This window comes from Aedes aegypti, chromosome 1 (assembly GCF_002204515.2).
Source record: "Aedes aegypti strain LVP_AGWG chromosome 1, AaegL5.0 Primary Assembly, whole genome shotgun sequence".
NCBI classification, from domain to species: Eukaryota; Metazoa; Arthropoda; class Insecta; order Diptera; family Culicidae; genus Aedes; species Aedes aegypti.
In genome coordinates, this window is record NC_035107.1 from 264,858,493 (window position 1) to 264,876,302 (window position 17,810).

At 41.0% G+C, this 17,810-nt stretch overlaps 1 protein-coding gene across 2 annotated transcripts in view; it reads right to left on the reverse strand.

Annotated features, from left to right (window-relative positions):
* Positions 1-1,610: 1,610 nt before the first annotated feature.
* The window catches only part of LOC5573640 (neuropeptide F receptor), a 136,702-nt gene continuing 120,502 nt past the window's right edge, over positions 1,611-17,810 (reverse strand). The window contains exon 5 of one of the 2 annotated variants that reach the window (XM_001660916.3): positions 1,611-2,404. In XM_001660916.3, the coding sequence (XP_001660966.3) occupies positions 2,315-2,404 (90 nt within the window). In that variant the 3' untranslated portion in view covers positions 1,611-2,314. The remainder of the gene's footprint in view (positions 2,405-17,810) is intronic. The other variant, XR_002498666.1, reaches the window with a different exon arrangement.

The window sequence follows — 17,810 nt, forward strand, 5'->3', positions numbered from 1 at the left end:
TCCGCAAACCATGCATTTAGCATCCATGCGACAATTTTTTGTACCATGACCCCACTTTTGGCACCGACGGCACTGAGTGGGGTTCTGGTAATTTCCTCCAGGTTTCTGGAAATGTTCCCATGTCACACGGACATCAAACAAAAGTTTTGCTTTTTCTAAAGCTTTAATATTATTTAGTTCTTTTTTGTTAAAGTGAACTAAATAAAATTCTTGAGAAAGCCCTTTCCGAACAATGCCAGATTGGGTTCTCTTTTTCATAATGATTACTTGGACTGGGGAAAATCCAAGTAAATCATTTATTCCATTTTTGATCTCTTCAGGTGACTTATAGTCACTTGAGAGACCTTTCAAGACAACTTTGAACAAACGTTCAGTTTTGTCGTCATAAGTAAAAAATTTGTGCTTCTTCTCTTCAAGATATTTGAGAAGAAGTTCACGATCTTTACGAGTTTCCGGCAAAACGCGACAGTCTCCTTTCTTTGCGATTTGGAAGGAAACCTTGATTCCCCTAATGGAGCTCAAGATCTCCTGCCTAAATCCCGCAAATTCGGAACAACTTGAGTCGTGATTTCATTCGGGTTATGTGTCGGCTTATGTCCAATCACTACTCGTTAAACGCGCATACCTATTAGGCTATTAGGCTCTCGGAAAGCAATCTTTGTGGATGCGGCGTGGCTATTCTGGATATCGAACATGTCGTATGGGGATCGATACTTCGGTTCCCCCAAACTAGCATTATTTTAAGGTAATTACAAAGTATGAAAAGTAAACAAAAATGTAAAAATTAAATGATTCCCTCTGTTATGCCTTATGCCTGTTATGCCAAGCCTACCAAATAAACGAGATAAGTAAAACAAAAAATTACATAGATTCTCTCCGTCCATTGGCAAACCTAGTGATTTGGATATTCCACTTCTGGTGAATTGGGACACAATTGTCCTTGCTCCGAGTGATCTCACAATTGTTTGTCACTTTCCTTATAGGCAATACTGCGTAACAAAAATGACATTTTTGCATATCTCAAGGTTTAAATTATGTGTATCTAGTAGATTTGTGATTGCTCTATCTAATGCCGTTCTCAGAAATGTTCCAGTACGTCACAATTTTTAAGCTACAGTTCGCCAAATTTGTATAAAACACTGATTTCATAGATATTTACATGAAATTTAAAGAATGATTTATTTTTTTTTTTTTTTGTGATCAAATCCACCGAGCACGCAATACATGAATTAAACTTTCATTTTAGATATAATTTGGTTGGAATTCGTGAGTGCAGACAAACTTGCATGCAAATTGATTCAAAATCTAGATGTGCTATGATATTTTTGATAACGGCAATGGTGAGAACTTGAATTTTAACATATATTTTTGAATAATTATTTCAATCATGAGTTTAAAAGTAATAACGATTTAACTAAAGTGATTTTTTTAATAAAAAAAAATTAAACTAATTATCTTAATATCTGATAATCCTACAAAAAAACTGTCTTCAGTAAACTTGTGCATCTCGTCAAAATCTACAACTTTGCTGAACAAACTCTGGAGCAATTCCTTCAAAATTTTTAGTTATGTCAAGTATAAAAAATCGTCAAAAAATTCACTCTAGTCAAACCGTTACTGCTTTTGAACTCGTGATTGGAAAAATCACTCAAAAATATATGTTGAAATTCAAGTTATTTTTGAAGTGTAACAATTTGTTGCAAATTATTTTGTCCAATACTGTATAAGAGTTATTCATTTCGTTTAAAAAATATGTTACGCAGCAGCATTGAACCACCGAGACCCTACTGGTAACGTTTACTGTATAATAAATGTGAATTCAATCGAAAACAAGCATGGAGTCGAACCACCTTCTGCAAAAAATAGTTGCACACATTTTCTCGCATCTTTCTCGCTTTTCCCAGCCTACAGATTACGAATCGTAAAATTATGCGGGCACTTCATAGTAGCTATGAATTTAAATTTCCACATTCGCCTACAGTTAGCTGCTGCAGCATTACTGCCTATTTTGTACAAACCATACTCACCACACTTTCGTCTATACAATCCATACCTTTAGGCGCAGCTCTCTCTAGCCTCTGCATTCGTTGTGCATTATCTGCTTTATTGTAGATCCCAGCTAAAGCCACTTCAACTGGTATCCTAGAATCGTCCCACAATCCAGCGCAGATATGCGCACCAGCTGCTCCCACTATCAGTGCAACAATTACCCCTATCACCTTATTCACAGAAAACTCGCTTCAGTGCGCTTTCTGTCTTTGGCGGTGCGATGTACCGTGAAGTCGAACAAGAAGCAATATCTTGGCAACCGTCCTCAAACGCTGTCCTCGTCGCCGTTGCACAGCTTCATCCGGTCCTGTTGGTTCAACGATTCATCCGAGTGTTCGTTCCAGTTTGGATTGTGCTGTAGAAGTTTCCCGGAAGGAGCAGCATGTGACAAACCAATCGAAAACGGTAAATTAGTATATTTGTTGGAAAACTTGCGACACCGTTCGGTAGCGTTTGTGCCGAATCGTGTCTTTCTAGAAAGGAAGCGAAGCGAAAGAGGTTTTGGCAGTTTTGTCGATTAGTGCTATTTGTGCTATCTGAGACATAGTGGCGAAAGCATCAGTCGAATTGAATTAAAATGAATAAAATTCTGTTAGTGCAATATCACTAGATCTGTAGATACATTATAATCAATGGTTTAATGTGCATCACTGAAGAAAGCCAATTGGAATAAAATAATGAAACAAGAATTCTTCTCTTCCTGGCTGATCATCTGAACAGTTACTTAGATTATTTGAGTATTGATACTATTTTCTCTTTTATATATTACACGAGCAAAATAAAATCGAGGAAATTTTTAATCCAAGACAATTGACGATTGACCAGATTGAAGTTCGAATTCTTTAGCCTTAAACGTATCTAAACTAAAATAGACCCCAAGAAAGCAAGGGATGTTATGTTCTCATTTCCCCGATACCCTTCAAGAGGGCAGACATCCGAGAAGGATTTGCCATTTCAAAATCTGAGGTGTCATAAACCTTCAATGACCCATTCAACGTTTGCCGGTTCGATGAAAAAGCAATTTGGAATCCATCGAAAAATGTATTTCGTTTGTGTCATGATGCGATTGGATTTGATGAGATTTCCTAATCTTGGAATCTATGGGTTTATTTTATTGAATTTATAGACTAAACTAAATGGATAATTCAGCCAATTTAGAATAAATGGCAACTTTTTGTGAAGTTTTAAATCAATTTATTTATGATAATCAGCCAGTCACTCAACCTGTCTTAGCAATGCACAATTCCTGCTGAAACCAGGCCGCCATCGGCACACATATTCAGAATTCCTATAAATACATAGAACATAAAACTGATCGCTAGCATATACTCAAACTCAAGATTTCGGCGTTACTCGCTGCACTGGGAGCGGAGCCATCCTCGGCACTTCAGGACGACAATGATACACCTTGCGCCACATGCAGGATGTCGAAAGCTTTCTCACCACTGCATCTACACGGGGTACAGCTGTCGCATCTCGTTCCTCACAACCTGGCGGTATCCATGGCCGCTTCTCTTGTGGTAATGCTGGTTTATTAGCCTCTTGATGCGATAGTCATCCGTAAGAATCACCGTCGAACGGTAAGAACTCCGTTCGCTCCACTCGGCCCTTCAGCGGAGGCAGCTTGTACTTTTACTTGAACAGTAATGTAAATCGTAGTTACAACTTTTAAAATGGTTTGGACATTTTATTTGGTATAAATTAGGGGTGGTGGTCTTACCCCATTAACAGTGGTCGGTTTTACCCCGCTTGCGCAATTTTCACAACTATGGCCTCATTTTAAAGCTAAATATTTAATATGCTAAATATGCTCAAGTGAGCATCTGTTAAATTTAGATCAAATTCAATATAAACGAGCAGAATCTTTATTTTTGATATTTGGTATGAACAATTTAATGTAAATACCATCCTACATGGTTCGGAATGTCAAAAATCTTGTATTTATGAAAAGTGCTTGGTGAACTTTTAAGAAAACCGTCATTTTCATGCCAAACTGAAGGTGGTCCGTCTTACCCCGGCGGGCGCTCTTACCCCGTCTTCCCCTACATTTTCTGTATGTCCCCAACGAACGCTCTCGGAAATGGAAGATTACCAGTGAGAGGGTGACTAGCATATCCGGACCCTTGAGCAACTCTTAATTCGGGAAAACCCCATTCACCGACGCTGCAGCGTCCCAGATCAGCAATACCTTGCCTGGTTTTCGTGGATTAACTATAACATTCAGTGGCAGATACCACACAGCTGTTTGTGGCGACTCCGACGTCGGTTGCTTTGTGGGCGTATTCCTTTAGCGCTGAACTACGTTCCAGCTTACTGTTGAGGGCTTTCATCCGTCGAACGGCCATTGGGTAGCTGACGGAAAATCTTCTCTCGTCCTGGCGCCACAGCAATCCCGTTTAAAAACAATCGCCAATCCGCTATGCCGACGTCTCAGGGATTTCTTCAGCCCGCTTCTCCTCCGCCGGTTCTGGAACGGCAAACGACGAACACGCTGTTTTGTTCAGCACATACTGGTGCCGCTTCAGGTCGTGTAGCGCCTGGTTGCTCACCGGTGCGACGGAGCGCAGATTCAGATATGTCTGCACCGTCAGCTTTTGATAACCTGAGTTCCTTCAGAAATTATCCGTGGTAATTTATCGGTTTCGTAGATCGGATCTCATCGTAGACATTCATTCAACGATCGACGGGTCCGTCAACCATTTCAAGTATCGATATATGAGTGAGTGCAATCATTTTCGCATCTGTCACTGGCAGTGTTGGCAGTTTAGTGGCCAACAACGATATAAACCTGGTTGTAATGCTCGAGTGACGCTTGCAACTCGATTATGTTTTTTGAATCGGCGGTTGACATTATGGAAATTTGCAACAGCTGAACAGTAAGCATGAACTCGTCTGAAGAGGTGTGCAGTGGCTTCTGTAAAGCAACTTTCCATTACAAATGCTTCCACTTGTCGGAGTCTTTATTAAAGGATATCTGCGGAAATGCTTCTGCCTTCTGGTTGTGCAAAAGATGTTGCAAAAGAATGAAGAATGCTCGTTTCGAGAACGCTATGACATCAACGTATGCAGTTTCTCTAGAACCTCGAGATGCATACCAGAAGGTGTGTTGGAGCCACCCTAGGATTAAGAGCATAAGTATCTCCTACTCTCATATACTCTCACGTACTCACTGTTCTAAAATTATTAGTACCAATACATATCTCATTTGTTCCTACTATAAGTGCATTATTATCAATCATTCTTCCTTATCACTAGCACTCTGCTAGCGAGAGAAATGCGATTTCGATCTTCGGATAGGGCTTTTTTCAGTTTCCCTTTTGGACTCAATTTGTCATATATTGCGATATGAAAACCAGTACCTGTTAGTTAAATACAAACTACCGAACAGCGCGCATCTCTTTATCATCTCATAGTGTACGTACTTTCCCGCAGTAGCGTAGCTAGGGGGGTGCGGTGGGTGCAGTCCGCACCGGGCCCCGGGCTCTTAGGGGCCCCGAAATCTTAGTAAAAATTTTAATGCTATTGAAAATTGAATTTTTGACAAACTGAAATAAGCAAGGAAAATCAGATAACGAGGGGCCCTGAAGTGGTAGGGGCCCCTTTATCATCTACTATATTGCTGAAGGTAGCGTTTATTGTAACGCTATAGAACAGTAATTTTGAACAGAACATCATTGTTTCGGATTCGAAAATACATTGTTCTGTTAACCCCTCTACCGGCAGCATCATTTTTTACCGCAAGGTTAGAATTCAAATCGTTATAACTTTTTTGTTTTTCGATGTTTTTGCACCATATTTTTACAAGTTCTCGAAAAACTTTTCTAGTTTTTGGATCTGCGTCGATGTTGATCATTGGTCGTCTGGTTTTGAAGATATTCCAAAATTCCTTGGGGGACCGACCCGTAACCAGAACCCCTCGTTGATTTCTTAGGCTACAGAATTTTAATCGTAATCGGATATTCACTCTTCGGAACAATACATTAATGAGAGTATGTTGTGAAAAAAATGAAGCAATTTGGTGCAGCCGTCTTAAAGTAATCAGCATTTAGGTTTCTGGAACCATGCTGGCCAAATAAAGATCTTAAAAACTTCATAAAACATCACATCGTAATTTTCAGATATCTCCAAGAATTCTTAATTGATTTGTATGATTTTTTCAGAGTAGCTCCTTATTACCTGGCATAATAGACCCCACATTTTATTTTTTTGATAAATTGATCAAAAACAAAATGGCCGCCAAAGACATTTTATATGGAGATTGTCGGTCCCCCAAGGAACATCGAAATATCTTTAGAACCAGATTACCAATGATTAGCATCGACGCAGGTCCCTGAACTGGAAGAGTTGTTTGAGAACTTGTGAAGGAATGGTGCAGAAGTATTGAGGAACAAAAGAGTTATAACGATTTGAATATTTATTTTGCGGTGGAAAATTAAGCTGCCGATAGAGGGGTTAATCATCAAAAATTAGGAGGCCCTCTAAAACTTGAGCCTGAGGAAGCCAGGAACAGGTTTAGGAACATTTTGTGATTTCATTATAAGCCTTTTCCTGAACCAAGCCTAGAAATGAATGTTTGTACATAATATTTTATACATTCTTGAAAAGTACCAAAGATTTAACGCGATAACGCGAACAAAGGTGAACAAAGTTCTCTGAAGTCTCTATTTTACGCAAAACATATAATCTATCTAAAAATTCGTTTTCCTTTTTTCGTATTGCATTAGTCTTACGTGAATTATTGAGGCTCCAGAGATTACCACGCAAATAATACATAGGTCCTTAGATTTTCATCTTCAGGATTTCTTCTAGAGATTCATTCAGAGATTTCATCAGGTATACGTACAAAGACTTCTCCAGGGATCCCCACAAGAGTTCGTATGGAGATTCCTCTAGCAAACCTCCTTGGAATATGCCTTGAAGTTTCCTAAGATATGTTAAGAGGAATTACCGTAAACTGAGGGGAAGTTGATCACTTTTGAGCGATTCTGTGCTATAATTCCTAGCGGGATGCATGTATTATCATCTAAATATTTTTAAAACCTGTACTGGTTGAATGTTTAACGAATTATACAAACGAAATTTTGACGAATTATTATCTTAATAACGAAAACATTTTTTAGATATCAAAAAGTGGTGTTTTTGATTCCGGGGTGAAGTTGATCAATTACTGCGATAGGTTTCCTAAAATAAAGAAATATGCTATTCACTTAATTTGGGGTCTCTGAATCTGAATCAGGACTCAAAAATCTTACAACTTATTGATAAATCGGTTAATTTTTTAATTGTAAGTTGTGGATTACAGATTACACCACATTAAACGCCTAAAGTTAGGCAATTTTCTTTGAAATTAGCAACCCTCTTGCAAAAAGATCGATTTTTCTCTAAAAAAAGAATTTGTATCCTCAATATAAATTCAAAACTGGGTACACAGAACATATCTGGAATGTATGAAACAGTTTATTAAAATTGTAGCTTTGTATAGTCGTGGAAATAGTCGATTGTTTGGAGAAGAACCCTTCAACAGTTCATCAAACATTTCTTAAAAAAACTGTTTTTCCATGAAATAATTACCCTGAATGCCAAACCGAATTTATGAAAATCGAGAGTAGCTATCAGGTAATGCCACAACTAAGAAATTGTGATAATTGAAATCGGGTCATAGCTCTTATAACAGTCTATACATGTGGGTACAGGAATGATCAACTTCTCCCCGCTGATCAACTACACCCCGAATTACGGTACTTCAAAATTTGCTCCAGAAACTCCTACAGCAGTCCAACATTGGAAATACAACGAAAGTTCTCTCAGAAATTCTTGCAACAATTTCTCCAGGTATTACACTGAGATATCCAGGGCCGAATTTACAAATATGGGGGCCCGAGGGTCATTTTCTAGTGGCGGCCCTTTTTGCAGTAAAACATTTTGATACTTTAGAATCGACTAGATGTTTACAGGTTAAATTCAAAGCTTTTTGTGATTATTGGTCAACAATGAAATTCATTTGATGAGTCCCTTCGTATACCTTAATTCACATTATGATTATTCTATATTTTAATATTCAAGTTGTTGAACATACAGATTAATTTAACAGTTTTGAGTTGAAGACATTTGTGCTGGACTGCTAGCAGGTCTTTTTCTAGAGCCTGTTTTTTTTAATGCAAGTCTCTATTTTAATGGAAGGTATCAAATTTAATCAAAATGGTCTTGTTCTTTATTATGATTGCAGTGAATCCTAATGCAAAATTCTACGGGCTCCAGAGCAAAACTCAAAGACGTAACGCGGCTGTTCAGCAGGTTCTCCAAGAATTTTTGCCCACATGACTCAAGGAAAAATATCAAGAAATCTTCTAATATTTGTCAGAGATTTCATCAGGAACACTTTCAGGGACTCATACAGGGATCTTTCTTCTAAAATTCTTCTACAGATTTTTTTACCAATTCTCCCAAAAATGCTTCCAGTGATTTTTTAAAAGATGCTAAGAGGATTTTCTCCACAATTTTCTCCACAATCCTTGAACACTCCAACGGGTAGTATTTTCCTCAGAGATTACTACTATTTTTCCAAAAAGTAAAGTTCCTCCAGGTACTTTTTATAATTATTTTTGAAAAAATCCAGTTTACACTCGTGAGATATCCAAAGAAAAATTATTGGAGAAATTCCTTAGGAAAATTCTTGGAGGAATTCTTCGGAATATTCAATTAATCTTTGAGTAAATACCTAAATTCTCACGAAATTCTTAAAGAATATCATGATGAAATAAATACAGTTATACTGGCGTAATGTCATGAGGAACTACAAAAATAAGAGAAATGTCTGGTCTGATTCTATGATGAAAAATCAAACTCTTATCTTCTGTTTCCTATAAGGTTACGGTTTGTATTTCTGTTTTCTGTTTAGTGCATTTTCGATCTCATTTTGGTTCCTCTCTGGTGTCTTCATGTTCTTTTTTTTTAAGCTAGAGGTGTCTTAAGTTCCTTGCAGTGTGATCGATAGAGTCATTTCGAAATAAATATATTAATAATTAAGTCCTGTTCCTTGATCTAAAGATATATACATGGCATTCAAACCTAAGGCTGATGAAAAAGCTTGTGTTACAGTTGGAAAATACACGTTTGAAGATCATTAGGAATTGAAGCAAAAAAATGACACTCTACTTGTTTATCCAAATCGTTTTAATATATTATAATCTTGTTTCTCGTGAAATTATCAATTCCATTCTGAACTTCTGTAATATATTTTTTTAGTATCTATATACTAGAGATAGATACCCAGTCAACATTTTGGTTGGTATAACTTTTGTTATACATCATTCTATATGAATCAATTCAATCGTATAGAATGCACGAAAAGGCTATATACCTACCAAAGTGGAGGCTATATGCGTACTTGGCACGACTTTTTCGGACTTTCTGCGATTAGATATACGATGCCACAAAATTTAGATGAAAATAAAAAAAAAGTTTCCAGCGAGTCTCGAACACGCGACCTCTGAATCAGGAATCGGGCACCATACCACTGTACCACCAAGGGTTACTTATCCAATGGGTGATTATTTGCCAATATTAATACATGTTTCATGTACAGCTACACATACTTTGTTGTTGTTTGAGGCCCATCGTCAGCAGGTAGACAAAGTTTGGGTGGCAATTTTTGCTAAGTTATTGCGATTTCATACGATGCTCACTGGATTGATATATGATCTGTCAGTTCATATAACATAACGCGATTCTATGTTGCACTATTTACGACATGTTTTGTTGTCAACACAGATTGTCGTTTATGAATCGTATTGGGGATTTATATAAAACTTGTATTGACATTGATTACGCTTAATATGGCATCTTGTGTGATTTTGATTTTGGACGCATGAATATGTGATTTTGGATGCACATTCTTATACGATACGTGGTTCACTGGGTAGACAGAGTAAGGTGGGGCAAAAGTTCGACCTTAGTGGTATAATCAAAGTTTCCAAGAAAACAATAGCAGTTGAAACAAAACAAATACCATACATCGAATCTTCAACATATTGGCTATAATTTTTCTGAACAATCTTGTGTCAAAATATTTACCCATTTTTAGTTATAACACTTTCAAAACTGATTGTCTTATTTGAACTTTTGCCCCACCGGTGGGGCAAGAGTTCGAATCTAGTGTGGGGCATAAGTTCGCTGACTAAAACACAAAATATCGATACTTTTATGACAGGCATACTTTACGTAAACTTAAGTTTGCCGAAAAATACACACTAAATTTTCATCAAAAAATTACCCAAAACAGGGTTAATTGTAATATACTCAAAAATAGCAGCTTTTCGCAAAACTAAGTGGATATGCAAAATTTTGGTGACATTTTTCGCACGATCAGGCAAATTTAGCTTAATTTGAAGATAATGTGTGGATTTTAGGCAATTTGCATTTTTTTCCGTGAGTTTATACATGAGTCGAACTTTTGCCCCGCTGATTCGAACTTTTGCCCCACTATGGGCCAAAAATTGTTTCCAAGCATTCATGCAAAAACTAATACACCTCAAAGCATCCTTATGATAGGCTTAGAAACGCCCTTAAATAAAATATTGAAAAAGATTTTATCTTCATTTGGTTCCATGCAACGAAAGTTTGACCGAAAATTACGATATTTACGTCGAAAAACGACAAACAGCCATAACATTTCCAAATCACAATCAATTTTCCTGATATTTGGAGTGAAAGTCTCTTACTTGAATAGAATTCGAACCACCATGACATTTATAAGTTTTGTTTTGAATTGAGCTAGAAATCTCAAAAAGAAACTCTTGCCCCACTCGAACTTTTGCCCCACTTTACTCTATATTTATTTAGGAGATTTGCAGCCCGAGCCTATCTCATTTTTTTTTATTTTAGTAATTTTATTTGAGTTGATTTGCATAAATTTCGCCATTATTCCGGATTTATGGAAGCACCTTAATCTTTCAAATCACATGATGCGATGCCAAAAAGTTGCAATGCTATTGCATTGATTTTAATTACTCGTAAAAGTTTAAATATTGATATATATGTCGAAATTTGTTGTCGAATTAATAGTTGAAGAAAACTTCAATCGAATACAAGAATAACATTCTGAAGAAATTTCAAAAGAAAATCATTAGATCCCACATAAACTTTAAGAAAAGCGCTTTGAGAGTTGTCTGGTCGGATTAATTGAGGAATCCTTATCGAGATGTGGTTCATGTTCAATCTCATTTTGTTTTCAATTTTCAGGCATGGGGTCTCTGAAGTTCATTTGTTGAGAACACGTAGCCACTATTAGCCCTGAAGTGGTCGTATCGGCATATTACTCTTCATTAAACGACATTTTGATTTCTAAACAAAAATTAAAAAAATAAACGTTTTCAACATTAGATAAACACAAGGTCCATTATTTTTAATCCTCACTATTAATATTGATTGAAAGCATATTATTGTTTCGATTAATTGACAAGTGAATTGGCACACACCGCTATATGGAAGGGCCCCCAAATTTGGCTCCGCACCGGGCCCCGAAAACCCTAGCTACGCCACTGCTTTCCCGTCGAGAATAAATCTCTGTCCGCAGTTAGTCCGCATAGTAAACGTGACGTGTGTGCTTCGCGAAGTGAAAGAACAAACTCCCGATTAAAAAGGGTCTCCCAAAGTCCGCCGCGGTTACATTTTGGTCCTGGTCAAACCGGATAAACCATTTAGTGACCGAAAAAACGGTGAAGATTCGGACAGTTCGGCAGAAGAATTTCTGCCCCTAACGCGGCAAACAGTGCGCGAAGGATCGAAAGTAATTAACTTCGTTCTCGTTAGTGCCGATCGAAAATTGATTGATTGTGAGGTGCGACGGCCCATGTGCACATAGCGTGGTTTCCATTGGGCGAGAAAGGCACGCTGGCTTGGCTTGGGTGGTTGCGACAATAGGACGTCGGTCAAAGGCACCAGGGCTGGTCGCGTACTGTGAGTATATTCCATGGTGGTTGGATTATTTTTTATCGTTTCTGAAAATTGAAATTGGCTTCGATTGCTTTCATCCCGGGTGAGCTTGTTGGTTGGTAGCTTGGTGCTTTGGTTTTCAAATTGGTCGATTATTTTGTGAGCGTAGGTGAGAATTGAGCCGATTGATTGATATCGTCGTCTATCGCTGGGGTGTGGAAAATGTCGTCGAACATGATGACACTTTCCCGCCAAGAGCGGTTCTATCTGGACACCATGACCAATTTGAGGCATTTTATGGAACATTTCAGTGCTGAGCGTGATAGAGGACAGCTTGAGGGATGGAAGAAACGAGCAGAGGCCTTGTACAATGATTTTCAGGCCAATCGTTTAAAAATTGAAGTGCACGGTGACGTTGCCGAGCAGTCCGAAACAGACGAAGAGGGTGATAGACTCGCAGAAGAGGCTAATCGTCTTATTCGACAGGGGTTCGAAAACGATTACGTACGGGTCCATAGTTTTCTCACAAGAGAAATCCGGAAATTAACCACGGAAATACAATCAGTTGTCCCTACCACCTCTAGAAATCCCGCTTCCGATAATTTTTATTCTCGCATAAAGCTCCCAGAAGTGACACTCCCTAAATTTTCTGGGCTAGTTTCGGAATGGATACACTTCCGCGACACCTTTAAATCCCTCATTGACTCAAACCCCCAATTGTCGCCTATTGACAAGCTGTCGTATCCCGTTGGTTCCCTGTCCAACGATGCGAAGAAGGTGTATGAATCCGTCGAGCACACCGCTGCGAATTATCAAGTCGCTTGGAATATTTTGGAAAGGCGGTTCGACAATAAGAAATTAGTTGTAAAAACTTACATCGATGCCCTGTTCGCGATAGATCAGAATCAATCGACGAACAATTGTCTCGTTTTTGGGAAATAGAATCCTGCTGGGCAAACAATACTCATTCGGTCGAGGAAACTGCCTGTGAAAAGCACTTCACCGACAACGTCTTTCGCGATCAGTCCGGTCGCTTCATAGTCACGCTTCCCAAACGTCCGTCAGTCCTTAGTCAGTTGGGGAACTCCAAAGAAATTGCCAAACGAAGATTTATTGCCTCAAACGTCGTCTGCAAGCAAACCCCAAGCTAATGGAAGCATACTCGACTTTCATCAACGAATATTATCAGCTGAACTACATGCGAGAAGTCAATGATGAGGATTCCTCAATGAATTGTCCATCCTACTATCTGCCCCATCACGGCGTTGAGAAGGCCGAAAGCACCACCACAAAACTTCGCGTAGTTTTTAACCCGTATAGGCCTGAGTGAAAGCAAAAATACTGAAACCCTCACCACTCAGAGAATTCTCAACGGATTCAAATGATGTTTTGTCAGTCCACTGGCCCACATATCTAGTTTCTAGAAGTGGCCAGAGGAGCTCGGAAATATGTCGGTGGGTCACTGGGTCAAGTTAGGTAAAAAGGGCTATTTTTTAGGACATGACAAGTTACTTTTATTTATTTGCAATGACAATCATTTTAATTTGCATAAATCATTAAGATCTGATATTAAACATTATAAATGAAGAGTTTGCACAGTTTAAAATATACCGAATGTGGCCATTCGGACGTTATGCCCGGAAGAACCGACTATAGATTTGTTGGATACTGAACCGTTTCAATTCTTGAAAAGTAGTAATCAAACATAATTGTGCATTATGCGCTCCCATAAGCTTGGCACAGATGTTCAGATACAAATTGGCCACTTTATCGTAAGTTTGAGGCGTCCCGGAACCAGAAAATGGTCATTTGTAGGATTTATCAAATCCAAACTCATAGTTATCCATTTCAATCGTTTATCAAAAGGTTTACACTGATGCAATTTTCTTAAAATTCTGTCATGTAGTGGCCACATTATTTAAATTAAATTTGCCTACATCCAGGGGCACAAACGCACGCACCTGACCCAGTGATCCACCGGAATAATTCCGGCCACATGAATATTTCCGCGTTCCTCTGTCCACTTCTAGAAACTAGATATGTGTGCTAGTATACTGACAAAAAATTATTTAAATCAATTAAGAATTCGCGGAGCGGTGAGGGTTTTCCAACTTTTGCTTTTACTTAGGCCTATACGGGTTAACGCTTCTTGGCGAACGGATAGCGGAATCTCCCTGAACCAAGCGCTGATGCGGATTCTCTGACGCAGCTCTCCAACCCAGCCACTTTGCACCCTTCGAACTCACAACCGTGACTTACGGGACTGCCTCTGCCCCCTACTTGGCAACAAAGTGCCTCCAGCAGTTGTCCAAGGACGGATCGCACAATTTTCCACTCGCATCGGCTACCCTGGCCGAAGATTTCTACATGGATGACATGTTGACTGGTGTTGACGATGAGCAAGAAGGCGAAGAGCTCTGCCAGGAGCTTTTACATTTGATGCAATCTGCAGGTTTGAGCTTGCGCAAATGGTCATCGAATTCACCTGCAATCCTCTCGAAAATTCCCGCTGAGCTTCGTGACGAACGAACCAGCTTCTCGTTGGATTCCCCTTCCGCTCCCATCAAGACACTGGGGCTGCAGTGGCAGCCTATGGACGACTTGTTTCGCTACTCCGTACCCAAATGGTCCCAGGAGGGATCAATCACTCGTCGCACCGTACTGTCGGACACAGCTCGGCTCTACGACCCTCTCGGGCTGGACCGCTACTCGCCAAACTCTTCGTGCAGAACCTCTGGCGAACTTCCAGGAGCTGGGACGATCCACTCGATGAATCCGAGCAGTGGCACTGGTTGGAGTTCCGCAGCAACTTGGATGGATTAGCATCGATCAGCATACCAAGATGGCCGTCGCCTGTCTCCACTCTCGCATCGATTGAAGCCCACGGGCTCTGCGACGCCTCGGAGAAGGCATACGGATCCTGCATCTACTGGAGAACCGTATCAACGGATGGGACGATCGCTGTACGCCTGCTAACCACCAAATCGAAGGTGGCTCCTCTCGGTGATTTGAAGAAGCAGAAGCGCATCTGTTTGCTAAGATTAGAACTCTCATCGGCGCTTCTGTTGAGTCATCTTCACCATAAAGTTCAAGCCAGCACGAAGTTGAAAGTCAAGGCCATCTTTTGGTCAGACTCCATGATCACCCTGCACTGGCTTCGCTCGACGCCTTTGCGATGGAAAATCTTCATTGCGAATCGCGTTTAGGAGGTGCAACATCTGACGGCTGGCGGTATTTGGGCGCATGTTCCAGGCATCGAAAATCCCGCGGATATCATTTCCCGTGGCATGGATCCGGCACAGCTTCAAGAAACCGAATCTTGGTGGAATGGTCCGCCATGGCTGAGTCAACCGTCACGGTTCTGGCCGCTTCTCACTCCACAAATCTCTGTGGACCTGCCACCGGAGGACCTAGAAGAACGAATAGTTTCACTACCCGTGCAGGTGGTCCCTCCAAGCGAAGTATTCTCCATTCGATCGTCGTTTCCGGCGCTCGTTCGTACTGTTGCTCTTCTGCGTCGCTTCGGCCACAACAGCAAGCCCCACAACCGTTCAGACCGGAGATACGAACTCCTACAAACGTCGGAACTAGCTGAAGCCACAAACACCTTAGTCCAACTTGCCCAACCAGAAGCTTTCGTGAAGGATATCGCCGCTGTTGCTAAGAACGGCCAGGTTGAGCCAAACTCGGTTCTACGAAACATCACTCCGATCTTCGTTGATGGGATTCTTCGAATTCGCGGCCGGTTGAGACACGCGGCCATCTCCGACGACAGAAAGCACCCTATCATCTTGCCAGCCTGACACCCTCTAACTTGCTATCGTAATCTACTACCACCTGAATAACCTACACGTCAGCCCGCAGTTGCTTTCAGCCTGTGTCCAGGAGAAATACTGGCCACTTCGGCTTCGCGACCTAGCCCGAAGCGTAGTTCACTCTTGCGTCAGTTGTTTTCGCTGCCACCCTCGTAACCTCGAGCAGATCATGGGAGATTTGCCACCAGAGCAAGTTACTCCGACGTTGCCGTTCCTCAACACCGGAGTAGATCTCTGTGGACCGTTCTACTACCGTAAAATCCGGAAGGCACCTCCCATAAAGTGCTTCGTAGCCATCTTCGTGTGCCTTGTCACTAAGGCAGTTCATGTAGAGCTAGTCTACGATCTTTCCACGGCGGCGTTTCTAACAGCGCTGCACCGGTTTATCGCTCAAAGAGGAAAGCCGAATCTGATAGAGTGCGACAACGCCACAAACTTCAGAGGTACGGCAAGGGAGCTGAAGGAATTGGCCAAGCAGTGTCGCAGTGTTCACAGCAGCACCAGGGTGAAGTAGTCAACCACTGTGCAGATGAAGGCATCACCTTTAAGTTCATCCCACCCCGCAGCCCAAACTTCGGTGGGTTGTGGGAGGCGGCGGTGAAGTCCTTTAAACAACACTTTCGCCGAACCATCGGCAATTCCGTTCTCTCTCAGGACGAACTGATTACCTTGCAGACCCGCATCGAAGCTTGTCTAAATTCACGGCCACTGACCCCCCTCACGGCCGACCCAAACGATCTGGAGGTGTTACCCCCGGGTCACTTCCTTGTTCATCGTCCGCTCACTAGTTTCCCTGAACCCGACCTCTCTAATGTGCCACAAAATCGACTAGACCGCTACCAAAACAACCAAGAGCTTCTCCGGCGAGTCTGGAAACGATGGGCAACAGACTACCTATCTGGCTTCCACCCACGCACCAAGTGGACACGTGTTCGGGACAACATCGTCGTTGGAACGATGGTTCTACTGAAAAAAGACGACCTTCCGCCTCTGAAGTGGAAGTATGGAAGATTGGAAGGGTTATCAACATTATCCGTGGAGACGATGGCAACATCCGGGTCATAGATGTCCGGACAGCAGATGGAGAATACCGGCGCGCAATCACGAAGATCTGCGTGCTCCCCATACGGCAACCAACAACAGAACCGGCCGGCGCGGCTGGTCCCAACCCAGACGAGTCTTCCATCGCAGTACTCTAGTACTGCGCAACGATCGGAGGCTTTAGGGCCTCCGAACCCTGTAAGTAATGTTGTATAATGAATTTTCAAAAAACTTAAGGAATGTTTGTACTCCGGCATGTGCTGCGCATCGATGGCTGCTCCGATGGCCAACCATTGAGTACGCCCAACCTGATGAATGCGAGATGAACCCCACCCAACCGACCGTCGCGTGCGTCGTAGCGAGGAAACCCCGATGACGTCACCACGAGCAATGGGATACCGCCAACTGATTGACAGCCTAGATGACTGGCAACGATGTACGATCGCCGAGGTCGCTAACCTGCGGTGTTGAGAGGCAGCGGAATCAAAACAGACCGGCGAGTCTTCCGAGAAGCGACGAATGTACCCGACGGCGATTGATCATCCAGCACCTCTTCTCTCAGTCCATCCGTATCAGCCTGTAGAGTAAGGTGGGGCAAAAGTTCGACCTTAGTGGTATAATCAAAATTTCCAGGAAAATAATCGCAGATGAAACAAAACAAATACCATACATCGAACCTTCAACATATTGGCTATAATTTTGCTAAACAAACTTGTGTTAAAATATTTACCCATTTTTAGTTATAACAGTTTCAAAATTGATTGTCTTATTCGAACTTTTGCCCCACCGGTGGGGCAAAAGTTTGAATCTAGTGTGGGGCAAAAGTTCGATGGCTAAAAGACAAAATATCAATACTTTTATGCCAGGCATACTTTAAACCAGCCGTAAACTTATGTTTGCCGAAAAATACACACTAAATTTTCATCAAAAATTGCCCAAAACAAGGTTAATTGTAATACACCCAAAAAATAG